The sequence below is a fragment of the Coloeus monedula genome (assembly GCF_965178545.1).
Source record: "Coloeus monedula genome assembly, chromosome: Z".
NCBI lineage: Eukaryota > Metazoa > Chordata > Aves > Passeriformes > Corvidae > Coloeus > Coloeus monedula.
The window spans coordinates 81,779,006-81,805,628 of record NC_138822.1 but is presented as its reverse complement, the minus strand read 5'-3'; the positions used below and the strand labels follow the sequence as shown (position 1 = coordinate 81,805,628).

The window sequence follows — 26,623 nt, the reverse complement described above, 5'->3', positions numbered from 1 at the left end:
GAGAGCCAGTCTGGGAAAGGAGAAAGAGCAAGTGCATTCCTGAGGCATTTCTCAGCCTTTAGAAAAGAAGGGAGGAAAAAAAAAAAGAAAATTTGGGCAAAGGGTTCTTCAGAGAGGAGGGATAAAAGGAATTGAGCCCTCTAAATACTTGTGCAGCAATGTTGAGCTGACTTTCTGTGAAGAGGATGTCTCTCACCATGCCACCATGCTCCTGATAAAAGATGAGTATGTAGCCCACAAGGAGCAGTGCCAGAGAGGCAGGTCGAGTGTCACAAAAACACATTGGCCCTGGCAGCCACACACATTTTCCAAGCAAGAAGAAATAATCAAACCATCTTCACCTTCCCCCTAAGCCTGCAAATTCCTCTTACCAGCTCACCTCCTGCAATGGGGGTCACAGGGAGATCAGGAAAGTCTTGTCAGCACCTGGCTTGAGGCTGCTCCATCACGCTTGGTGGGACTGATGCCTGCTCAGCAGGCAGGGATATATATTTTTTTTTTAGAAATCATATGAATTGCTGTTAATTCTCACAAATGTAATGGGTTTCCCATCAATTTTCAATTTATTGCATCTACAGCCCCCTTGTCTGCATCAGGTGATGATTTGTCAGCCTTGATGCTGAAGATAACATCTTTAAAATGCAACTCCAGTACTTTCTACTATTTCAGAATCCTGCAGGAAAATTGAAAGACCCTTTTGTGCTTACCTCAATTCAAATGTCAGCACAATTTTCAAACCAGGGAAGTACATTTGGAGCTACTGGATGAAAAAATTTAAAATTCTGAGGTCACTCTTACTTCAAATAGTGTCTTAGAGACTGGTGTAAGGGTTTTTTTTATAGCTATTTTACAATGTAAGAATGGAAAATGTAATTTTCTCTTTCTGTAGGAAAAGACAGCCACATGGTGCAAACTCCTTATTTGTATGTAATATGAAAGATCAGGTGGGGTCATCAGAACCACTAAGCAAAAAGTTTAGTTTTTAAACTTTTGGTCTTGGGAATGTTGGAAGGAAGCAAACAAATGGGTCAGTATATGTCGTGCAGATTTAGGAAGAGGACCCAGCTTTTAAAAGGAATGTGTCTTGAAGCTGCTGACATAGAAGAGAGAGTTATTTGGTAATGAATCATACATGATCTAGGATTAAAAATCATAACTATATGTGAGCCACTACCAGCAGCATTATAATAGGAGTTGCTAATACTGCTAAATTCAAAATGTGTGAGGACTGTGGGTCAGGCTCCTTAAAAACACTGAATTAAAATCATGCAAATTAGATTCTATTTATGTGCCTTCTGAGTTTCAGGGACTTTGTAATTTAAGCCTCACCACTCACTGGTACTGATGCAGAAATAATAAAATGAAAAAAGAAAAGGGGGGGGGGGGAGAAAAATACAAACCACTGCACACCTCATATCATAACATTCTTAAAAATCACAGGAGTTGGCTATGAGGGTCCCAAATAAAAACTCAGCCCATGTAAACCAATTGTTTTTCCACCCCTGGCTCCAGCTGAGTGCAAAGTGAATAACATACGTAGGATGTAAAGATTCAAATGTTGATTCTTGGGCAAACCAAAATGACTAGGGAAAATTAGGAGCTGTGGCAGAACAAGAATGGAAAGATTTTCATTGCTACATATTAAGTGTGGAAACTAAATGGAAACTGCTCTACCACCTTTTTCATTATTGTTTAAATGGTTGTGGGTACAAAAGGATAATTTTCTACTGGAGATGGAGAGAAGGAGGGAAGTGAGAGAAGAAGAGAGGTCCACATCTCCAATAGGAAACACCTGGAAACAAAGCTAAAAGGATTCTCTAGTACAAGATACCTTCTTCACTCAAGCTCTGCTGTGAGCATCCTTTCCACAGCAGTAAGCAAAACACTGGTGAAGGAAAATTCTAGCACTCATTGCACAACTACATTATTCAAGAGAAAAAATTAAGATAGTTCACTTTTAGTCTTAAATCTCATAGACAAAACCACATATATACATAAATATGGTACTGCAAGCTTTGTTTTTAATAGCTATAAGGCCTGAGCTGTTGGAATAACTGGAATCTCTTATCATGATTGCTAATGGATTTCTCCTGGCACCAGTCTCTGAGATTAGGAAGTTTCTCTACTGCCTCTTATCAGATGAGGAACTCAGAGCCAAGCTCCAGGATGACTCAGCAAGGCTGGAGAGAAATAGAGTTCAAAACGATTTTCAGTGGGCCAGCAAAGACCAGATTTAAGCAGGAAACAATTTGGCTCATCATCTAGGGTAGATAAGGAAAAGTGAAAATGAGTACGGAACAAATAACCTCATTGTTGTTACAGAAGAAAAGTAAGGGCCCTTGTGCAACTGAGATGCCACTGCACAAGGTCAGGAGAAATACAGGTTGAGAGATTTGTAGAAATAATAATTTCTATTTTGAGTAAATTACTATTTATTTGTAATGCCCAGCAACTAACATTCTGTAACACCCAAATGGTGTTTACATGGGACCAGAATCAGAGACAACACCACTACTGCCCTCAAAACCTGAGTAATGGCTATATTCAGGCTGCTGTTTGGACACTGATAATTTCTGGAATCACTGTACCTGTCCACGGGGTCAGTGACTTTCTCTTCTGTCAATCTGTTGATAATGAATCAACAGTAACAATATGAGTACTGAACAAAGCACAAGAACTTTCATGTAATCCTACACGCAATAAAAACCAACAAATAAACAAACCAACAAAATAAAAACCAACAAGACAAATGGATAATTTACTCTTCCAGAAAATTCTTTCACAATGGGGCTTTATCATCACTTGACATCACTGGAACATAAGGGAAAATCTAAACACATCCCTGGAAGGACATTGCTACAACCTGTGGGTGTGTCTACCAACCATGCAACACACAAAGCCTTCAAGTCCTCTCATGTCTTAAAATTGCAACTCTCTTGCTGCCTTCCCTACCAATTTGGGTTTTTTTCCACTACATTGCTGTTGCTGCAATGATCATAGAATTCTTAAGGTTGAGCTTTACTTTCAGCTCATGCTGACACAGCCCATTATGCAGAAAGAGTCACAGAATCATTTAAGTTGGAAAAGATCTCTAAGATCATTGACTCCAACTGTTAATCCAGCACTGCCAAGGCCACCAGTAACCCATATTCCCAAGTGCCACATCTACATGGTTTTTAAATCCCTCCAGGGATAGGGGACCCCTCCACTGCCCTTGGCAGCTGTGCCAGGGCTGGGCTACCATTTCAGTGAAGAATTATTTTCTAATATCTGACCTAAAGGTCTCTTGGTGTAACTTGAGGTGATTTCTTCTTGCCTTGTCACTTGTTCCCTGGGAGCAGAACCCAACCCCCACCTGGCTACCACCGCCTTTCAGGCAGAGAGCAATGAGCTCTCTCCTGATCCTCCTTTTCTCCAGGATAAGGACAGCTGGACTGCCACTGCTTCTCGGGGAAAGCTTGTGCTAGGGAGGAGTGGAGGCAGCACCCTGGGTAGTGCCCAGCATGTGGGACCACTTCATCTCACAGCTTACCCTCACTTTTGAGGACTGGTGTACAACGGCCTACCTGGAATGAGCTTTTTAAAGATTGAGAGATGAAAAAGTAAGAACCCTCTTCCCAAATGATAAAAGCCAGCAGAGTTTTAGCAGTGCACTGAAAATCCCCCTCCTCTGAAACAAACTCAGTGGGAGACTGGCGTGCACAAGGGGAGGCTTCAGCTCAAACACTGGGGGTTGCCACAGCCCAAACAATCAAATGAGGGACTTATCATAGGAAGTGACAGGCAACCTCAGCTATAAGAGAGGTCATCAGCTCCATCTAAACACTTTCTTTGAAATATATCTGCAAGGGAATAAAAACAGGATGGCAAATGATTCGAGACTAAATACTCCGACATATCCTGCAATACCCTTTGCACTCTCTTTTTGACTCCAGGAAAAGCCAGGAAGCTGAGTAGCAGCTCCGTTTCCGTTCCCTTTTCACCTCCCCTTCAAGAAGAGTGACTTTTAACCTTATTATTTATATTACCCTCGCATCTGCAATTAGGCACTGCACAAACACGCGATCTGAGGGAAGTACCTGCCCCAAGGAGCCCACAGATGGGCAGAGGCAGGGGAAGTTCTAGGCCGGATGATAACGCCTCTCGCTCTGTGCCATGAGACAGCCAGTTGTACTGGCCAGACCTTGGCTGGGTGACACTAAACCCCTCCTGCAGTGACACAGAGCAGGCACGTGCCCATCTCCACGCTGCCGGCAGCATCTGCCCGCGGTGGCTATCGCCCATCTGGCTTCCCAGGTGAGGTAGGTCAAGCACGGAGCGGGTGAGCGCGTCCTCTGGCAGCGTCCCTTTCTGCGGGGGTGGATGCAATTAGCCGGAGTCGTTAGAGCCGCCTTCATGCCTTTGTTAGAGAGATCATTCCTCCCATGAAGCCCGTTCTGTGCATGATGGGCTCGCTCTGCTCCATCAGGGTTTTACCAAGGCCAACTGCTCAATGGCGACTCGGTAAAGCGAAGACCAAATACAACTTGAGCAGTAGGTCTAAGATTACTTTTTTCCCCCCTCAATTCCAGCCTGTTTTATCTCTCCTCTAATTTCTCCATCTGTAGGCATCCATCCTGGGGGCCCACAGACTGAGAACCTTTCATCCCTCTGCAGCTAGAAAGCAGAGAGATGTTTATTTTCTTCCTCTATTCTCAGACTTAATGAAAGCTTTTAAACCCAAATGGCTGGAGATTCACACCTCTTCCAGAGTATATCTGAATCCACTAAAAGCTCTTAGGTTTCCTGTCACCCTGTGAACATAAACAAAGTGCACAAACAGCCAACCTCCCCTCGGAAACTGAAAAAAAAACCAGAAAGAGCTAAAACTAACATGGAAGACCTTTGGCTAACAGGTTGAGTAACAAACACTCGCACGTGTACACACACACACACACACACACACACTCCCCCCTCTACCTTGCTGGAGATTCAGTCCCTACACTGGAATGTGTAATACAAGCACAACAGCTGCCTATAGCACTAATCTAAGGAAAAGGTCAAGGAAAGGTATGTATCCAGCATTCGTTTTGAAATACCCCATCAGAAGAATGTGGTGAGGGTTTTTTTTTTTCCTTTCTAATTCCTTTCCCATACTTCTCTATGGCCTTTTCACATTCATGAAACCAAAAGAATCAAGCAGGGTTCCCTCTGGTATTAAAGATCACACTTTGAACTGGGCTGCTTTTTTTTTTTTTTTTTGAGAAGGAGACGTATAACTTGCTCTGGACAGAGCTGCTTAAATATTAAGCAGTGGAATGTAGTTGCAGTTTCTGCTTGGGAAGGATAGTGGTGGTCTTGAATGAGGAACAGATGAAATTTTTGATGTTTTGAAGTTAAAAGAAACCTGTTAATGGATTTGAGTAACAAGGGAAAAAATGCAAATTTTGAAGTTACATTCAAGGAAAAAATCTAGATTGGTGCTGTGCATGGATAACCTTCTCGATGGACACCGCCTCATTCTGAGACAGCATTTATCAAAAACCAGAAGGATTCTCTAAAGGGCAAAACCCTCTAGCAATAATGTTAGAATGTAGCTTTTCCCTTTAATTTCTTTGGGAATGTGAAAGGAAAATAGTAATCTTTATAATTCATGTATTGACAGCAAAATATTTAACTTTGCAACCCTGAGAAGAAAAGAGTAAATTCACAGGAATTACTCAGTGAATTGGCCTAAGAAGGATTCCTTCTCCACTCCTACTGTTATTATTTTTTGGTGCTGGATTATTTTTCTAATAGGATTAACGTAACCCTCTTGGCTTTTGTGCAAATGGGTGAGTTCACCTTGCCATAAACTGTTTCAGTGTGAACAGAGGAAAGAGAGTTCTCAAATTCTTGAAGTACTTTTTAAAGAAGTCTCCTGATGGCTTATTCTTCCTACAAATGGAGACATATTCATTCATTCATTCATTCATTCATTCATTCATTCATTCATATTGTCTTATTTCATGATGGAAAGATTTTCAATAAAGGGTGTCTCAGATCCAACCAGTAAAACTTCAAGGAAAAGGTCTTGGAAGAACTTAATGGACTACCAATCTCTTGCCATATTATAGAAAAAGAAAGGCACACACTGGAGGCTCAAGACTGCTAAAAACTGCTCAGATGGGCTGGCTAAACCTCCCTCGCTCTCCTTTCATCCTTTCTGCATGGCAAACCTGTCCCACTTCTTTTCACTCCTGTCCTGTTGTTGGGAGTGATGCCTTTACATAACCCACCTCTACCAGAAAAAGCCTCCATTTAGTCCCGAGAGAAATGTAGAGGAGTCCTTCAGGATGAAAGGTAAGAAAAGCAACTTAATCCATCAAGCTAAAGAGCAGTTCTTCTAGAGGAGGCAGGCCATTTGCATGCCATTTGGGTTCACTGGGAGAGATGTCTTCCTTTTTCTCCCATCCCTGTCTCCCAGTCCATGAGTGAACATGGGGCTGAAGAGGAGAGTCTACATTACACTCCAAATGAATTACGGATCCCAGCACATTGCTATAGGCCATCAGAATAAACCTGGAAGTGCTTTGAAGTCTGTAAACTGATTCCTAGATAACTGCTTAGAGTTTCTCCCCTCCCCATGCCCCAAACAGCTTTTCATTTGATGTTCTGGCACAGAGCTAATCTGAGAAAGGATCAGAAACTCGAAGCTATTGACAGTAGTGACAGGAGTGTCTCAGTGTGACAGCTGATTGAGCCCCTCTCACATTTCACTGACAAACTCAATTGCTCCAGTAAATCGAGTGAAAGTCAATACAGGCAGCTCCCCCTCAAGCTCTGGGTACATCCCCCCCTCCCTGAGCCTTCCTGGGGGCCCCTTGTTGCTGCCAGCACGGTAGGACCCATCTGAGAGCTCATCCCTGTACGAAATGAAGACATGGACTTGCAGCTGAGGTTTTGGGGTTTTGAGGGCAGCAATGCAGTCTTTACCCTACTGATATAAGGCTTGGTTTATCTTACTTCTCCCCCTTCACCATTTTCCTTTTTCTTTGTTGTTTTTTAGTAGAGACATCTCCTGGAAAATTGAATTTCATCTTAAGTCCTCAGCCCAGGCAGACACTGTAACAGCCAGGCAATGCTGGAGGTGCTGGAGTGTGTTGTCTGCATGTCCAGCCCTCCCCAAGCAATGCCCATATGGCAGTGCACATTGGGGTTAAAAACAGGAAATACAGGTCTGCCTCTGCTGGCTTTTTCTGCTGTAAATCAGCAATAAAAGCCAGCTGCGAGGAGTAAAATCTTATAAAGGTAGAGGAGGTGGGAGAAGAGGCTCAGTCCTGTTGCAGATGGCAACCTTGTGTTAGCAGTGAGTAACCAGGCAATTAAATCAGTGACTTAACAGGCTTTTTCCACACTTCAATTGTGAAGCAGGGGTGTCTGTGGCCCAGAGCAAGCAAACCACAAAGCAGACTTAGCAACATGCATGGGGAACCTGAATTTTCACAGAATAAGGCACAGGGAGATGGGGTACATGGTGAGGAACATATGCAGGCTACTGTTTGCAAATGGAAATCAAATAGGCTGACATTACCAATAATGAAGTGTGAGGTTGGCGTGGTTTCTCTCTCAGATTTCAGCACAGTTTATTTTTATAGAGGCAGCTTCCTCGTGCAAAGTGTTGGCAAACAGGCAGCTGGCAGGGAGGTAGGGATAGGGGCAGCAGGACAGACAAGGCTTCTTGGGGAGGACACAGGACATTCCCCACCTGCTGGGATGGAGCAGCGAGCAGCAGAGATGGAGCTCCAAGAGAAAAAAGAGACATTTCTAGACACAAATGGTCCAGATACTGATCTTGGTTGGTGAGAGGAGTAAGGGAAAACGAAGGAGCAGAAGGAGGAGAAAGTAAAATGGTTCTGAGCAGGTACCAGGTGTTGAGAGGGCAAGGGTTAAACATGACAAGCTTGAAGATAGAGCTGGGCAAACAAATTAACAGGCTCTCTGTTGCATGAAGTCATATGAAAAAGTAACCAAAGACGCCCCTACCTAAATATACTCACCTGTCCCCAGATTATTAGAGCACGTCAAGCTTTGCCTCTCCTTACCCCATCCAGCGAACAGCTGAGGACACAAAAGCTACGCTGTCCCGCCTGCCTCAACAAGAAATCAACTTAAACATTACAACACCTCCATCCCAGAGTTATGCTCTGATGCCAGGATCAACACACAGGTGGTCTGCCCGCCTTGCTCCCACCGCTGCTCCCTGGCAGCTCAACACCTTGGAGCCGGAGCATCCTGCAGGCTTCCCTGCCTCCTGGCTCTGCAGGGACACGTGTGCTCCCAACCAAATGACCTCATCTGGACTGGATTGAGCCTTCCAAGTCAAAATAAATACAGCACATAGGAACTGGCAATGATTTTCAAAGATTTAAGTTGGGTCCTTCTCAATTTTCTCTCAGCACTTTTTACATTTTTTTCTGCTACAAAATGGGGGCATTTTATATTCCCTGCTCCACTACATATTTTATAAACCTGCCTCTCATGCAGTTAATACTTTGGTTCCAAAGTTAACTGGTTAAAACACATATTAATGGATTTGGCATGGAAAAAAAGAAAAAAAAAAGAAGAAAAAAAGGCAGGTGAAAGAAATGCTGGGGGAAGAAAAATAGCAACGGTGTTTGGAATGGCTCTGGAGCCAAGACAGCAAACCTGGTCTTTTTAATGGGACCACCCAAGTGAGAAAGACCTTAAGCCCTTACTCATGTGTGTTATGTTCACTGCAGTGTAATTCAAAGTCCAGAGGGGAGTTTGAAAAAGTAATAGTGGGGTTTATTAAGGGCTTAGCAGATGAGACAAAGTGCTGGGTTCTCACCAAAGGCCGATCCCAAATGTGCCAGCAGAATATAATGTGATCTCAGGTCTGGTTCAACAAATACAGGAGTAGGAAGACTGTGCTGCTGCAACAACCTGTCCCTGACTGCCTGGACTTTGCAGAAGTCAAGCATGGTTCAGCAGCTTCTCCTGAACGTAAGTGTTGGGATTTTTCCAAAGGTGAGTAGCATTGCCTCTTCTAAACACATTTCTGAGATCCAAACCAAAGAAAACCCCAACAAACCCTAGCACCCCTTCTGAAGGCCTCTAAAGAGAACAGCATTTGAGGTTGTAGTATTTTCTCCAAATAACAACCTGTACAGGTATCCTTCCTTATTTAAAAATAATTACTTAATTCAACACCAAACCTTTATGTGTTGTTAATTGTTCAGTTGCATTGGCTGAGTCAGGTCTAAGGTTCACTTCCAGGTCATAATTAAAAATATCACCAGTGAGGGAAATGTTTATGATGCTATAAGTGCCAAGGTATAACAAACCAAGAGGTAATAAAGGAAAGAGAAGCTTAGAAAGCCAGTTAAAATACCAGAAGTGGCTGGAGATAGAACAGATCTCCCACCAATGGCAAAGCTGAGTTCTTAGATTACTGCCCCTAGTGCTTTCTCCAGCCCAGCTGAAACACTCCTATCAGCAAATCCTGTCATTAGATTTAGTGATGGCATCTGCAAGGACAGAGCAATAGTCTTGTGCAGGATTGGCTGTATTAGTACCCTTCTCTCTGGGATTACGCTGTATCCTAGCTTCTAGGAAAGAGGATGATTGATGTATAACAGTAGAGGAAGGAGGAGGGGGACTATCGGAAGGGGCAGAAAATGGCAAAATCTGGTGCCCAACATGAAACATTTAAGCCCTAAACTTCTGGGGGGATATGATCCTACCCTGCAGCGTTGCTATTTTTTTGCCAAAGAATTAAAAGGAAGGACTTTTCGTGGTGTCACTGCAGGCCACAGAGAATAAATCCAAATGACAGAGCTTAAGTTATGAATATGGGGAGTTAGAGACGAGAAGTAAAGCAGCTTATAATGACTCTCCTTTTGCTCTTTGGATCGCAAGCTTCAGTACTGATTTTGAAATGCTCTGTCTTCATCCTAGCAGCTTCTTGAAAATGCAGCTTGAGAGTTTCTTCACCTTGAAGCCTCTTCAGTATGATTTGATAATGATAAAAAGAGAATACAAAAGCTTTTGCAGGCTGTTATTCATCAGGTATTATGATATTCATTCATTCACTTGTTTTCTAAGCACAACCACTGACATGCTGGGAGGATGTTGAGAGAGATTTCAATTAATTTCCTTATGAAGATAGCCAGTGTTCAACACTCCCTCCATTCCCAAGAGTGTCAGTGCAGGGAGACATGGGTGCCTTGACAACACCTCACTCAGTCAGTCTTCCGAGGTCAAACCACAGGAGTCCTAAAACTCCGACCTTTCAGCACCATGTAATGTAAAGTTCATGGAAAGTGGTTACCACCTCCTTGTCAGGAGCCTCAGGAGACTCACACAAGTCTTGCCCCACAGCACTATAGACAACACAAGTATCTGTATCCAAATGGAAACTTGATTTCCCACGATGACACGGTAAAAGATCGAGCAGCTTGGGGAATACTGAGGAGCACATAGGGTTAGGAAAGTTAATTTTATCAGCTGCAAAACATTTCGAGCTCTTTTTAAAGTGCTTAACATCAGCTACCAAAATAGCCGAGATGGGTGTCTTTGGTGGGACAAAACACTGAGCCACATCCCTCATAGCTTACTCCTATTTGCTCTCAGTGTTGTGCTGGTGGAGTCTAACTTGTTCCAGCAAGGGAGTGAAATAACTACTCTGTCAAATAACTCACTTCCTTGGAGAGATAAAGCTGAGAAGGAAAACTAAGGTGAAATAACTTGGCTAAGTTTGTACACAAGATCAGTGCTGGAGACTGAGAGCCAATTTCCTGGCCTCCTACTCCAACACTCAGCTGCTAGCTGATCCTGCTGTCCTCCAAAAATGAACTTCACTACTCGAGGACAGACAGTGAGGTTTCCTGTGGATTTTCACTTTCCTCTCTGTGTTTTTCCTCAACAAAAGGAAAGCCATTAATATTCAATCATTCCTGCATATAAGATGCAGTTGCTAAAATGGTTTTGCACTTAACAGCCTCCAGTTGTAGACTAAATTGATGACACTTAAAACATGCCCAGGAGCCATAGCAGAATGATCCTATTACAGCAGTGCCTTAGTAATGTTGTGTTAGTTAAGGTTATGTTGGCTGGTTCTGAGGGTTTATAACCCAGCTGTGAATATATTCTCCAGGCTGGGACCAGTTGCCAAGGGGATTTAGTTCTGCAGCGAATCATACGGCATTTGAGTTGGTTTTTTTTCTTTTCCCGTTACTTTAGATCACAATTTTGTCTGTTTCTTCTTAAGATACAACATAAAAGAAAAAGAATAAAATACCCCTCTGTCATGAGGCTAGTAGGAGCTGTTATATATTCCAAGCTAGAGTTAACCCACCTCAGGCAAGCCCTACCCCACGCCAATATCCAAGTACTCCCCAGTCTTTAACATGAAGGATATCAGTGCTGCTTTCACCGCTTTCTTTATAAGAGAGCTGAGGTTCTGCAGGAATTAAATCACAACTGGTTGTGTGGGAAACCTGTGACAGACTGAGCATCTCTGAAGGGTGAGCTGACTCCATAGGCACTGAACCTCTTCTTTTTCCACCTGCTTTAAACACTTTCAAACTACAGCTTGAATGAATTCTCCCCTGCACGAGGGATTTTTTTTTTCCTTCTACAAAGACCACTTTGGTTTCAGTTTTATTTGACAGAGCTTTCTGAGTGGTTTCCAGGAGGTAATGTTTTAAAAACTGATTTTGACCGATATAAAGAGACTTTAAACCAGAGGTACACATGTATCTACTGTCACTTACCAAACCAGACTCATATTCAAGAACAAGAAACCCATGAAGCAGAATATAGTAGGGAGTAAAAAGATATAAGGAACAAAGGCCTATTTAGATGGAGCAATGCAAAAAGGCTCCTGTCACCATGGTTGACCCAACATCAGAACAAGCTCCCCAAGAGCCCGAGCTGATGGAAAATTTAACTGAATACATTTTCCATGTATAACCAGTGTAGAACCAAATATTTGCTGAATGCAGAACAAACACGTTGGGTACAATTCCAGACAGATGACCTGCTGAAATATAGGACCTGAATTTCATCGTCTTGACATTGACTGGTAAAATGTCACTAAAAGGAGGGTGCAACCTGCCACCATCCTGCTTGGGTTTCATTTTTCACCCATGCTGACTGAGACAGGCGAGAAGTGCTCCACAAAGCTTCGAGCACAACACTCCAACCAACGGGCAGGTCCTTCCCTCCATCTGCCACCCTCCACGAAGCCTTTGCACTTCCCTTGCACCTCAGAGCTCTTCTCAGCAGCTCTGAGCAGGCCGCTCAGTTTGCATGAACCTCAGAGGAGATGGGATCTGGATTCATGCGACATCTGTCATCTAAAAGGTGGCTGACTGAGTCTGACCCTGACAGGGTGTCTTCACATGCTGGCATCTGCTAAGGGGAAATGGGAACAGGACAGAGTGGGAAAGGCAGCAAAGGTGGGGTTGTTCAGCCTGGAGAAGAGAAGATTTTGTGGAGACCTCATAGCTACGTTTCAGTATGTGAAGAGGGATTAGAGGGAAGCTAGACAGGGACTCCTCATCAGGAATTGAAGTGATAGGACAAGAAGTAAAGGGTACAAGTTGTAAGAGGAGAAATTTAGGTTTGGTATTAAGAAGAAAATTTTCACTGTGAGGGTGGTGAGACACTGGCACAGGTTGCCCAGGGGGGGTTGTGGATGTCCCAACCCTGGCAATGCCCAAAGCCAGGTTGGATAAGGCCCTGAGCAACCTGGTCTAGTGGGAGGTGTCCCTGACCACGGCAGGGAAGGGCTGGGTCTAGATGGTTTCTAAGATCCATTCCAACCCCTTAACATTCTATGATTCTGTGATTCCATGAAAGGCAGCCAGAATATCAGAGAATAATGAAGAAAATGGTCCTTCCTATATCATTATCAAATGGACAAGTCCAAATCTTCACCCAGGCCTTTTCCTCATCCGTCCATATCCTGCCCTGACTGTCTCCGGACAGCAGATAAGCTGCTAAGGCAGAAGGTATGGGATCACTCTTTCCCTCCCCATCCATGAAGAGAGATCAGTGAAAACAACAGAATAGTTATTAATGTTCCCTGGGATTTCAGAGCCTAAGTTCCATGAGACAGCATTTTCCTCAGCTGCTTTAGCTCTCTTTAAACACACTGGTGTTAAAAAGTTTAAACACTGGTGCATGTTTGCCTTTGAGGAGTATAAATGACCCTTTCAAATTCAGCATTTGAGGCTGAGGATGACAATTGGTAACAATAATATTTTTCATGTGAGCAACACTTTTCATTCAGAGGGCCCTCAAATTGCTTTTTGAAACAGTATGGCTTCCCTTCATCTACCACCAAAATGAACCTACCTCCGAGGTGGAACAAAGGACCCATCAATGCAAGGTGGCAGTACACAGCAATTTAGGGCAGGAAGTCAAGAACGATATGTCCCACTGAAGGCAGAGGGTCAAGTAAAGTTGGCAGAAGACATATCCTGAATGAGAGGCTGGACAAAACATCATCACCAGCTCCAGCTCAGGAGGGGAAGTGCCGTGGGATCATCACTCACTAGAAAAGGTCAGAGCCCCAATCTTTATGTCCTGAACAGGGGCAGGGCACTGTGTTAATGCACACATTCAGAAGTACCTCAAAGGAAAAAGAAAAAAGGCAATTTGCTGACTGCACTGCTGAATCCTTTGCTGCAAAAAAGGCACTATGAGTGTTTTGGTCTCCCTTTTCCTGTAGAAAGGAAAAGTTCTATTGAACTTCAGTCTACACTGTGTTATATTTTACAGGAAGCCCAACCCACTCCGAAATTAATACGAACAGTAAGAGGCTTGAAGTGAGTACAAGACTATTCATAAAATGAGTGAGAAAAGGAAATAAGTGATTATAAAAGGTCATTAGAAATGTCAGCTTACCAATGGCATTGTGTGAAGAAAGGTGTAACCCACTGCAAGCCAAACCTACTGGAGCTGAACTTGCCAAGGACACCCATAACCTCAATCTCTTTTGTTCAGAGGTTTACATTTGGGAAGTTACTTTCACAATATTATCCCTCCAAAACATACACAAATCCGAAGAATGGGGACTTATACCCACAGCTTCCACTTTACAGCTGCTTCAATCCCTCCCAACAGATGAATGAAACTAAAAAATTTTCCCAGCCACCAGATGCTCATCACCAGATCCAGAAATTACCAGGACACAACTGCTGTATGAAATTGGGAGGTCCAGGGAAAAGGCATCTGGGGAATCTGTTGTTGAAACTCCTCTTGTCCCCAGACAGATCCCACTGAGAGGATTCCAGCTTTTAGAAAACATTTCTGACATTATATTTTCTGCAGCATTTTGGTTCACCAAATGGAACTTCTTTCCTCTTAGAGCACCACCAGCAGCAAGTGAATGGATCAGCAAAGGTGATCCACCTTGCTAAGTCCAACACTTGTATCACAGAGGGGGAAACACTCTGACATGGCAGGAAGAACAAGATGCACAAGCATTATATGAGTATTTTGAATATTAAAAATTTAATTGGTTAGATGAGCATAATGACAGAGGTATAAGGATTGCTTTTAATAGGCATTAATGCCAAAAGGGCCGTGTTTGAATCAGTGGTGCTATATATAACACTTCTATGAGTTCTCAGAGGATGCTGGGACACTTTCTTATAGTTCCAAGTTCTTTGTATGATCTCCTACCCTGCTTCAATCAACAAACTGTTTTTAAGAGCACTTTACTGCCCAGACACCTCAGACATGTAGCATCATCTCTCTTTGAATTGTACTTTTTTTTAGGCTCTTTATAACCTGTGCAGAATTAAATGATTTTTTTTAAGCAGAGATTCAAACTCTGCCATAAACTTGGGCACAAGGGACAGTAGACAACATACCTTCACTCCCCCAATTCTCTCTTCCTGCTTCATTCTACCCAAGTAATTCCAAGTTAGCCAATGCTTTAATTTATTTTTATTACTCTTATTTCTTTTAGCAGAGAGAAACATTAACTGAAGGGGTGTAATCCAGATTTGCTCAGATGAAACATGGGAGCCTTTGCACTCCTTCATTTCATGCCTCAGTGAATTTCTTGCTAACAAGTGGAAGAATGCAACGGAGAGCCAGCAAGGGTAAGGCAGATTCTCCAAATTTTGGTCTCAGTTCTGAACTACACCCTCAGCAGATATTACAGTGCTGTCTGCCAAAGGAACTTAGCTCTGGCACAATTCAGGCCAGGCCAGTTTGCTATTTAAAGAGGTGGGTTTATTTATACACTTTTTACCCTCCTCCCCTACAAACTCCCACCCTATTTTTTTAAGATGGGAAATTATCAGTAGCCCTGAACACATAAAATTTGACAGCATTTTACCACAGAATTTGTATTGGTCCCTTCATCTTTGCTTTTACTTTTATTCTTCTGTAAATTCCTTCAACCATTGAACAGTGTTATTCCCACAACAGTTTTGGCAAAGATCAAAATAGTGTGGCAGGTTTGCTCCAATTTTCTGCTGTTACTAGCTGGGTAATGAAGAGCTAGATGGAGACAAAAGATGTTTTTCTTTCCTTTTCTCTCCTAAAGGATTTTGTCCTGGAATTCCACACAGACAGTGAAAACATTTAAAAAGTAATTAAGGTGGACTTTGTGGGGTGGGAAGGTTGTGGAGATTGGTTTCAATCCAGCACTAAAGTCATTGCACTTTTGCTGCAACAACGACAACATCAATGGATAGCTCTGTTTCACCTTCTTAAAAAGAACCTATAACTGCTAGGGAAACCAGAATAATTATGAATTAAACTACTCCTTACTCTCAGCAGATCTCTGGTGACAGAAATCTCTGTTCTGACACATACATTGTAAATCTGCGAACCCCAGTCCAGTGACTTGGAGAGAAAAGTTTGGCTACTCACAACTGTTTTGGACAAGATGAACATCACTGCATGCCTCACCTCAAGAACACAGTGTTTCTTCAAGAAATGCATAAGTCCTCAAAAAGGGTGCTTGATTTAGGCTCTGCTTGGTACCACTGGAGTCCCAGGAAACTGATCTCCTAGTCAGTCTTCCGAGCTGTTGAAATCTGCTTCAACCACGATCTTAAAATGGACCTTAAAATCTTATCCTTGCAAGGACTGCATATGCATTCGATTATACTGGAATCTACTTCAGTTTAAAAAGGAAAAAAAAAAAATCAGTAGACAAACAAAAAAAAGTCTGAGAGAGATTATTTAATCTCTAACACTGAATTCAACCTTTGGAAAGAGTCAAAATCTTGTTGGACTTCAGGGGAAAGGAGGACACACAGATGAGGCTGAAGCAGCCCACAGGGGAAGCTGCCTATTTCATTTCTGGAACATGGGCCATGTGCATCTATTTTTAGCTTTGAACTGAGTTCCTCTGCCTCCTGCCAGAAGTCCTGAGCCCCGTGCTGGTACAACGAAAGCAGTGGCTCAGCCATTCTCTAATAGCTTTTACTTCTTAATAAAGAGCAGCACTTAGGCAAAGGATGAGGTTACTGTCGGAGGGGTCATGATTAATAATGATTAATCTGATCCTTGCCAATATGAACTGGATCCACCATTCACTAAATAATTACTCTGCAGCATGGATACCATTTCCAGAGGAGGCATACATTTGTCGTATTAAAACCAAAACCAAACACACAGAAGAAAAAGGGGATCTGACTTCTCAGTAGCACTTGATCTCACAGGAACCACCAGAAAAGTTAAGCAAATAGGCGGGAAAAAAAAAAAAAAAAGAAAAGATAAAAAGACCTCTAGAACAACAACAACAACAACAGCAAATCAAAGGATAAGAGCAGTTAAACACTGACGAGTCACCCACCTTTTGGGAGAAGCAATGGAAAGCAAGTAAAACTAAACCTTCAGAGGGCAGAGCTGCACGTGCTGAGGATATGGAACACTCTGCTACTTTTGGCTCTTAACCTAATGCATAACTCTAAAATGCACATTATTTGCCCACCCACACATTTCCCTCCTGTTCTTAAATTACATTTTTGTTTTCCTCAGAAAGCACACAAATGAAATTGCTTCCTGGGAAACATCTTTCCTTCTTTGTGTTAGTATGCTACTTGGCACAATGAAATCCTAGTCCAGGACTGCCATTCTTAAGCAACAATGCCCCTCAAATAATAAGCAATGTTATAACTTTATAGCATTATGGGGAGGCATAAACTAATGGGAAACTAATAAGCACTCTGAAGGGCATATATGAACCTTACAATTACAGCAGGATGCTTGTGGTGCAGAGACTTGGTTCTGGGCCTCAGAGCATGGATAAATTTTACTCCCACAAAACACACAAACAGCAGGCAACAGTGCCAAAGGCAGGCAAGGACATGGGGGTTTTGCTGGCAAGAGGTGGTCTTATCTTGGGACTCCTTTCAGTTATCCTTCTTCACTGACCCAAGGCTTGCTCGAGACCATCCACAGGAGATGCTACTTTAGTTCTTCATTACACTCAGCTCTTTGAGGATTTCAAAGCTTTTGTGGGATTTTTATTGTGCTTTTTACCCTTTCACGCCATCATGCAGGGTTTGACTTAGACTGGGAGGCCACAGAACACACACCACCAGTCCTTCTCCTGGTCTGGTGCAAATCCGACTGGAAGGTTGGGTTCCTTGTGCCTGGTGTGAAAACCCAGCCCCATGTGAGCCTGTTTGGACTTCTGCCCTTGACAGGTCCAGATTTTACACGCTGGTGACTTTCACCATGGAAAATACCATGCAGGGAGTTGGTGTCTTTGACTGCCAAACGCAGGGAAGCAGAGCTCAGGTCAAGGAAGTGCCATTGCTTCTAGAGGCATCCTGGAGAATCACAGAATCACAGAATATTCTGAGCCGGAAGGGACCCATTAAGATCATCGAGTTCAAGTCTTAGTCCTGCACAAACACCCCAAAAATCCCACCCTGTGCATCCCTGGGAGCGTTGTCCAAACACTCCTGGAGCTCTGGCAGCCTTGGGGCTGTGACCATTTCCTGGGGAGCCTGGGCAGTGCCCAGCACCCTCTGGGGGAAGAACCTTCTCCTGATATCCAACCTAAACCTCCTCTGTTTCAGCTTCATGTTGTTTCCTCAAGTCCTGTCTGGTCACAAGAGTGAAGAAATCAGTGTCTGCCCCTCCTCTTCCCCTCACAAGGAAGTTGTAACTGCAGTGAGATCTCCCTTCAGTCTCATCTTCTCCAGGGTGTAGTAAGAAATGTCAGTAAATTAAATCCTTGGCAATGAGGTTATGGCTTGGTTTAGCTGGGGATTTTTTCCCAGTGGGGCAGTGTGTTTAGGATTTTTTGCCAGTTTCCAAATTGACTTGAAGGAATAAAAGAAAAATAAACTCTTTGCAAAGCATCAGCTTTCACAAAAATTTCAGCCGGAAAGTAGTTGGTGACTTTAAAACCAAAATTTTAAATAACTAATGGTATAAAAACCACATAGCTATTTATGTGTACATTCATGCAAATGAAAACTTAGTTGCATATTCACAAAACTTTACAGACGCAGCACAGTGAAACACAAAGCAAGGACAGGAAAGAAAAAAAAACAAAACGGCCCCAACAGCAATAACAATAATGAAGGTAAATCTTTAAAATCTGAGACAGGGTGCAGGAGCTGGGGGTAGAGCTCTGCAAACAAAACTAAAGCCAGTGCACTGTTTTTCCCCTTCACAAAGTGAAACAAGCTGTGCCTAAAATAATGCTTCCTTGGTTTTCTGGCAATTAGTGTCCTGAAGGATTAGCCCACAATCATTGGCAAGTGTTTGCCTTTCCCAGCCGATGTCACCATAGAAGTCTGTGTTTATCTACAAGGCCCAGGGGATAATTTATAAGCTGAGCTGAGGTCCTGCATTCACAGACAAATGTTCCACACTGCCACCCACCCTCCTGTACTAGTTTCCTCTCCATCTACCTCCTATCCCCTGAAATACAGACAGGACCCTGCCAGGGGCATGACGAATGAGCTTTGCAGCCTCTGAAGCAAGAACTTGCCCAATAGTTTATGTTGATACAGCAAATAAAGAGGTACTGATATGGTCGACACATCATCAGGCACCAAAAGTTCGATCGCAGAAAGTAACTGAATGCAAAAAATATTTTATCACTGTTCCAGAAAACATCAAAGAGAATGGGATATTTTTTTTCCCTCTGAAAGCTATTGCCTACACTTTGATTAAAATACTGCCATTTGTGAGTTTTCGGTCTACTACCCAGGGTTTGTTAGAGATAATGCTTTGTAAAACCCCTCTGCAATCAAGATGTTCCATTTTTTTTTTCTAATCTATACCAGTGGTTTAACAGTGTTCTGGTCCCCTTGCAAACTAAAAGTGATTCAACCAGAGTACATCAAAATACAAAAGACTAAGATTGGTAAGAGTGTTTATTTCTAAATTAATTTTCCCCTGGTGTGTTAGAACCTAAACATGAGAATATTAAGCTTTCATTTGAGAGGATGGGAAACTAGCCTTTTAAAGAAAAATAATATGAATCCTTGTCTTGATGATAAACTGACAATATAGCTCATGACAACTAATTTGTTATTTTGAAAAGAGTAATAAAAGTACTCAAGCAAAACAAAGCAAATCAATGAAAGACTCAATTCTACAAAGAACTTGTAAGTGTGACCGACATTCCTCTCAACAGAGAATACTGCAGAATAGGTAGATGGATGGATGTGTTTATAGATAAGACAGATCTGTTCTCAGATTTCAAACATTAACAAAATCAGGGTTAGAGACACTATTATTAATTAAAGTTGATGAACATGCCTGTTGAAGATAAAGAAGACTTTTCTTCCTGAGAATTCATCTCTTTTCCCTTCAGGACACTATCAGGAGTTTCTGGAACTTCATGGACACTTTGAATATGCCTCAGGTCTGTACCCGGTCACAGGTTGTCCATGAGATACAACAGAGAGCAAAGTTATTTGATATTTGAGACCAACTGCTTCACTCTGCCACTTTTAATATTGGGTGACCTAATTTTACAAAATGTTAAGTCTGAAATCAAATTTTGTTTAATCTTTGGAAAGAATGATCTCCAGATTCAAATTAAACTTTAGCTACAAAGACAGGAGGCCATAAGAACCAAAAACTTTTGAAAGGGATGAACTTGGCTGATCTGAATAAGTGCCAAGTGTAGTGGGAAGGAAGAGACCACCAGCTGGCTGTTATTCCAAGCATAGTCCGCCTCACTTGCAATTACTGAACCCTAGCAGCAATCCCACCAATGTCAAATTGACCAATTTTAGAATAAGGAGCCATTCATTCCAAGTAATGAATATTGAAATCTGGCCATTGGTTTGTGAACAAGTTCTTACATGTTTGTCATGAGGAACCCCAATAAAGAATGTCCTTGTAATGGTGTCACTTCAGAACAAAAGCATGCAATGAACTACCACCCATCCAGGCAGCTACAGTAGGAGACCAAAGGTTGCATGCATTTAGCCAGCAAGGAAATGCAATATTCTTTAAGGAAAGGCATTGCCTGGAGTGGATTTTTTATAAAGAAACAGAATTCATGAATAAATAAACCAGATGGGACTAAGCCAGGCTAGGGCATTAACTTTTCCTAGTGCAATGAATCCCTGATCTTGCTTGAGGGTTTTTCTACAAATAACAAACACAAAAACATTAATGTTGTACCATTGTCAATCATGCCAAGGACTCTGTTTGTGTCCAGGAATTCTGATACGCAACAACAGATATAAAATCCACCAGATGTTAAGATATTCTTAGATTTCACCAGTTAGGGTACATATTGACTGACCTGATCTGAGTCTTTTGCTTGAGAATTTTTCCCTTTTCTGCAACCACAACTCATAAGAAGTTTTGCATCTCCAATGACTTTTCCCTATAAGAGACAAGGAAGGAAAAACATCAGCACAATCCAAATCACTGAAGACCAAGAGGCTTGTATTTATGGTCAGGAGCAGGGGAAGAAAGGGCATTAAGGAAGCCTGTGGACTCTTCCTGCATTGCTGGGAGGCTCTCTTTCACAGAAGGTTAGCTCTCAAGCTGCCAAGAAGGCTTTCCCAAAGGATAATATCACAGCATTAGGGAAGTCACACTGAGCCAGAAGGAAAGCAAGGTGTGTAGAAAAAGACAGTGGGAAAGAAAAGCTGAAAAGAAACACGTTATTTTAACCCATGTTTTTCATACACTTGCATGAACAGGAACAAGTCTAGAAGGCTCAGACAGTACAAATATCAAACTGAAGCGACATGAGGAAAAGCTTATACATTACCTTTTCTGTTCATTTTTACCAAGTTAATGCCTACTTGCTTTTAATGAGCCCAGATTTGGTGAAATAAAATCTCCAGCAGTGACTTACTCTCAGTAGAACAATGGGTCCACATCACTCCTGGTAAACCCATGCCAGGCATCCAAGAGCCCACCCTCACCTAACACTGCTGGCACAGACCCTGGCGTGCCTATGACACAGAATCATGGAATGTTTGGGTTGGAAGGGACCTTAGAGATCACCCAGTTTCACCCCCTGCCACCGGTAGGGACATATTCCCCTACACGGGTTGTTCCAAGCTCCAGGCAACCTGGCCTTGGACACATCCAGGGATGGATGCTCAGACCAACAGTGATTTGCTAAGAAACAGAGTCCATTCACTCTCCTTTTACCTGTAACCAACAGTTTGAGAGAGAAGCTGAGCTCAGACACCTTTATTTTTGTTGAAAACCCATCAGACTGACTGTGATCCAAACAGTAAGGTTCCTCATATTAACAGGGTTGTTTTCTGGGGATTATTTGAGTCACTTTGGTTCTTCACCAAAGTATTTTTGTTCCTTGTCAAACCTGGACATCTTGATAAATCACCATGGAAGAAAGGACTAGGGATTCCAGGTTTGGTTAAAATGCTGCTTGAATTTAAACTTCATGGAGTCAAAACCAGCCAGTGGAGTCCCCACAAATGTACCACAATTACTATTTTTTTCCACAGGCATGCACAAAAAGACATTGGCTACTTTCAGACTTTTGCTGTCTACAGTTGTAAAATAAACACTCTTGGCATTCGCTGGGAAACAGAGGGAGAGTCTGCTCATGTGCAGCCATGAACAGTCACAAGATTTTAGATGGATTGCTTTATATAGAAAAGGAGGTCCCAACACAGTTAGCGAGTTTAGCCAAGTGGAAGTGCTCTGCCCTAAATGATGAGGAAAGGAAAGGGCACAATTAAAAGGAATTGCAGCCATTGCTCAATGTCAGGGCACAGCAGAGAGATGACCCTTGGTGGCAGGAATTACAAACAGGCAGATAAACTTTTGGTCACCTTGGGAGAGCCTGCAACCTGCCAGGTGTGGGGACATTTCTTACTTGGTGAGCTCAGCATGTCACAAGTCCCAGCAAGGTCAGATAATGTGCAGAAATTATATTTTTCACTCCTTCCAAAAGAGAATCTGGGAAAAACCAAAGACATTGAAAAGGCTGTACTGATACCTAATCTGATAACTACCCAAAATGCCTCATATTTGGGCTGCAAATATTACAACCTGTCAAACTGAAGTTTTTGGGAGACTTCTTCCAACTGGCATCCCCTGCCTGTGACTCCCATCTGTCAAAGGTATTTTGCTCTTGCGCCATTACTACAGTCCTTCAACAACTAGTCTGTAATCTGTTAAAGTCAAAAATTATTTCCCAGAAATAAGTGATTAAACTAGAAGTTAAAGCAAGTTTATTAAAATACTATGTTAGTGATAGGAAACTGAGGCACAGGGAGACACTCCTTTGTCTCACCACAGAACAACTTCAAGACACCCCACAGTATATGACACAAGTTGGAGCTATAAAAGGACCTAGGAGAGAGTCACACATTTCCCAAAAGGCCACTGGGTACCTTGGGGTGGCTATAGCATTAACACATGCTTGTGGTTAGGAAACTACATCCACATACACTGCATTGATGATCAGCTTGTCCCACTGCCCTCTGCAAAGTCATTACATAGAAAAGATAATCCAATTCTTTTTTTAAACACAAGACAAGGAAAAAACCTCCCACTTTTAGGCCCTTCTATGGCTCTAATGCCACCTGAGCTCAAGGGAAACCATGGCCATGTTCTCCTATCCAAATGGGAGTATCACCAGTTTTATTTAACACAGAGAATTCACAAGATGTTGCCCATAACAACCTGGAAAACCAAGAGCACAAGGGAAATACAAACCCAAAACCTGAGGGTTTTTTTCTTTTCCTCTGACAATACAAGAATGAAGGGTCTCTTCCATTCCCTAAGAAAAAAAACCAAATGAAAGCAATGCACTGGATAAATAATCCCACCTCATTTCCCAGCTGCAGATGCTCCTCGCCTAATGTGCATTGGATGAATGAGCTACTATCTCCACCTTATTTTAGGAAAGCTTCTTATGAGCAGATGCTTAATTTGCAGATAGGTGTCTAACATTAGGCAGCTAAGTTGAAAGGCAAAAGGAAAAAAAAAAGCATATGGACAACATTTGCAGCCAGTCGCAACTCTGTTCCAGAGCAGATGGAGGCCTTGTCATTCAGGGGTTTCCTCACACACACCAAGCAGTTCAGTGGGGATAGGGAAAGGGGCTTCTGTTTGGATGCTTCTGTCTGGAACCAGATTAGAGGAAAGCACGCTTTTCCACAGCACACGCCTTGTGTTACATTAAACATGCATGTGCAGCTTCAGCTTTTATTCAGTGATCTGAAACAGAGCCCTCCAGGGTGCTAAGGGTTAGTGAGTTCTTGTTTGTTTATCTGTATGTTGTTTTACAGTTTCTAGTGCCCAAGGATTTTGTTAAGAAATTAAAACACCTCGCTGGGGCTATCCTGCTGTGGTTGTTGCCTCCTAATATTTCCCTCCTCCCTTCATCCTGATGCTCACAGGGGAAGGAGAGGAGAACATCACAAAGAGAGGAGCCACACCTGACCAGGTACTATAGATGTTTGGTCTTAATTCACGAAGAATAACTTCTACGTTTCCTGGCCTATTCATAACATGAGGTGCTGTTGTTTAGAAGCAGGTAGGCACAAGGTTTTCCAACAGGGAAGCTCACTTTGTCTTCTGCTGGCTCACATCCACCACCAGACATCACCCTTCCCAAGGCAAAGAGCAAGAAGGCTCCTTGACATATGTCCTATTATTCCACCTCTTACAGGGAATCTGGCTGGCCTCACGCACCTCCTTGCACCATGGCTCCAGCAGTTACACAAAGTTTGCAGAAAAATAAGAAAAACCATGATAATAGTAACAGGCTTAATTATCTCAGCTGCACGTGTGTCAGGAGCTGAGCAGTTGCCAGTTTTAACAGCCTGTGGTCGAGAAACACTGAACTGCATCACCCAGAAGTCAAATGAGGGTCGGTCACAACTCGCTTCACGCCAGCGGCTCCGGGGGAGGCGCAGGGCACACACAAATCACTGCGGCGTTGCCCAGAGCCATCCCGTGTGGAGCTGCCAGCCCTGTTTAAAGGAGTCAGACACGAGGCACATGGCACCGGCTGGCCTCCAGGGAGCTGCCAGGCTCTGTGCTCTGGAGTTGCTGGCTGGGATTAACAGTAGGATCCTGTCTTCCAAGTTTGTGGCTGGAAAGCTCAGCTCCAGATGTGGGCTCCGCTTAGCACTGTGCCGTGCACCTTGCAGAGGCTGACAGGTCCAGCTGGGCTCTAACCTACTCAGTTTTCAACAGCCTTACTCTCTTTTGAGCAACAGCCATTGAAAATACTGTAAGCAGCTTCTTCCCCAGGGAGCTGGCACAAGCACTCAGAGGGTGGTCGGGCACTGGAATCACCCCAGGGAAAGGCCCCAAGACTGCCACAGCCCAAAAAGCATTTGGACAAAGTTCTCAGACACACAGTGTGATTCTTGGGGCTGTCCTGTGCAGGGCCAGGAGTTGGACTTGATGATCCTTGTGTGTCCCTTTCAACATGGGATATTATTCTTTGAGTCTATGTATAGCACTGCAACAGCGAACTCTCAAAATCCCCATGGCTACATAAATGCCATTAGGAAGAAAAACACATTCAGTGTTTGCTATGTTTTATCCTCTGTTCTGTCAGGGTGATCCACACATTTTGAAGAAGCAGTACCCAAGTGCCTACAGTGGTAGAGCGGGAGAGAAGGGGGGAAAGGAAGGGAAACAAGAACTGAATCCAAGGTGGAGGCAAGCGGCAGTACAACAGACAGCTGGTGTTTGGGTGGTGGTAAATCACCCTGAAATGAGCCTCTTCCCTCAGCTCAATGAGGCCTAAACAACAAAGGAAGGCACAGCTTGCAGCCGGACAGCCTGCTAGCCAACCACAGACACACATGACAGCTTCATTCAGGAGCCTGGAGTCAATACAAAAGCTCCGAAATCAATCCGACATCCTGCGACCTCAAACAATGCGTCAAATCTTCTCAGAATTGGAGCCCCAAATGAGGGGGAGCAGCATTCAAGGGAGATCAAAACGCAGGGCTGGCATTGAAAGGGACTAAAAAGGAGAAGAATGTTCCCAGTTTATTAATGGTGAGGTCTGGCCGGCTGCATCCCAGCCACCATAGGTTACGTTCATTAAAGGGCAGCGCTCTGCACGTATTATGCAGAGCGCCCGGAGAGTATGTGTTGTGTGCGTGTGTCCACCAAAGTGCCCCTCACTTGCTAGAGATCAGGATGTGCCTTTCTGCTCAGCACTGTTGTCTCCATTAGAAATTCCTCCTGTGTGAACCACAAACAGGGTTTTTTCCCACTTGAGCAAATGTATGGGCACAGACGCGCACACGTACACACGCTCTCTCTCATCCTTGAGCCTGAAAAGCATAAAGGAACTCAGACAGACTCTTTCCAACTTTAAAAAAAAAAAAAAAAAAAAAAAAAAAAAAGACAACATTTCACATCCCCTTCCCTCCTGGCCATACTTTCAGGTCACACACACAAAATCTATTACAAAAGACTGAAGCATTATGTGATTGCTGCTACTGCTGATGGAGTTGATTGCTCCATAAACCCCACTCCTACATGCCACAAAGGACCTGATCCCACAGCACAACAAATCTACAAAGGAGAGCAAAGGAAAAAAAAAGAAAACCTGCTTCAGTCCCTGGAGTTGTCCCCTCTGGGCAGGATTGCCCCTGCTGGGGTAGTTTCACTTGCAGAATCTGTCTTGCAGCACTACACAAAAATGGCACCCTTCACCCTTCAGCAACAAAAAGGCCAAGCAAATCCTTTTTATCAGCTTCTCTTTGAAGGCAGGTGGAAAAGTATAATATAGACATACACAGGAAAGAGAAAAAAAAGAGATAAATACCATTTGTAAAAGTACTGTTTGGATTTGCCTGTCCTAATTTTCTTCTTTTCAGCTGCCACGTTTGAAAGAATCAGACTTTGAAAGTTCTGTCCTCCTTGGATGCACAGCCCAAAATGGAGGGCTTGCTAGAGGAGGTCAGACTTGAAAAATATTTTTTTTTTGTGCTGAAATGTGAATAGATGAAGAAAAAGGACTGAAATTTTCAAAGCCATCTCTGTGTCTTGATGCACATTTCCCATGAGTTTTTACTGAAGACGTGTCATAGCCTAATTGTCTTTGCTTTTCGTGTGTCACACTGATCTGATATTCAGAACAGACATGGCTGAGGAAGCAAGCAAGCTCTCTCAAATTCAGAGAACCTTAGATAAACAGAAACTGAAAACATTAAAT

The 26,623-nt window shown here is 43.0% G+C and overlaps 1 protein-coding gene across 2 annotated transcripts in view; it reads right to left on the bottom strand.

The window, feature by feature from the left end:
- Positions 1-26,623, bottom strand: part of SETBP1 (SET binding protein 1) — a 270,172-nt gene that overhangs the window by 198,141 nt on the left and 45,408 nt on the right. The window contains exon 3 of one of the 2 annotated variants that reach the window (XM_082301923.1): positions 20,744-20,827. The exons of the other annotated variant lie outside the window; for it this stretch is intronic. Coding sequence (XP_082158049.1) covers positions 20,744-20,827 — 84 coding nt within the window. The remainder of the gene's footprint in view (positions 1-20,743; positions 20,828-26,623) is intronic. 2 annotated transcript variants of the gene reach the window in all.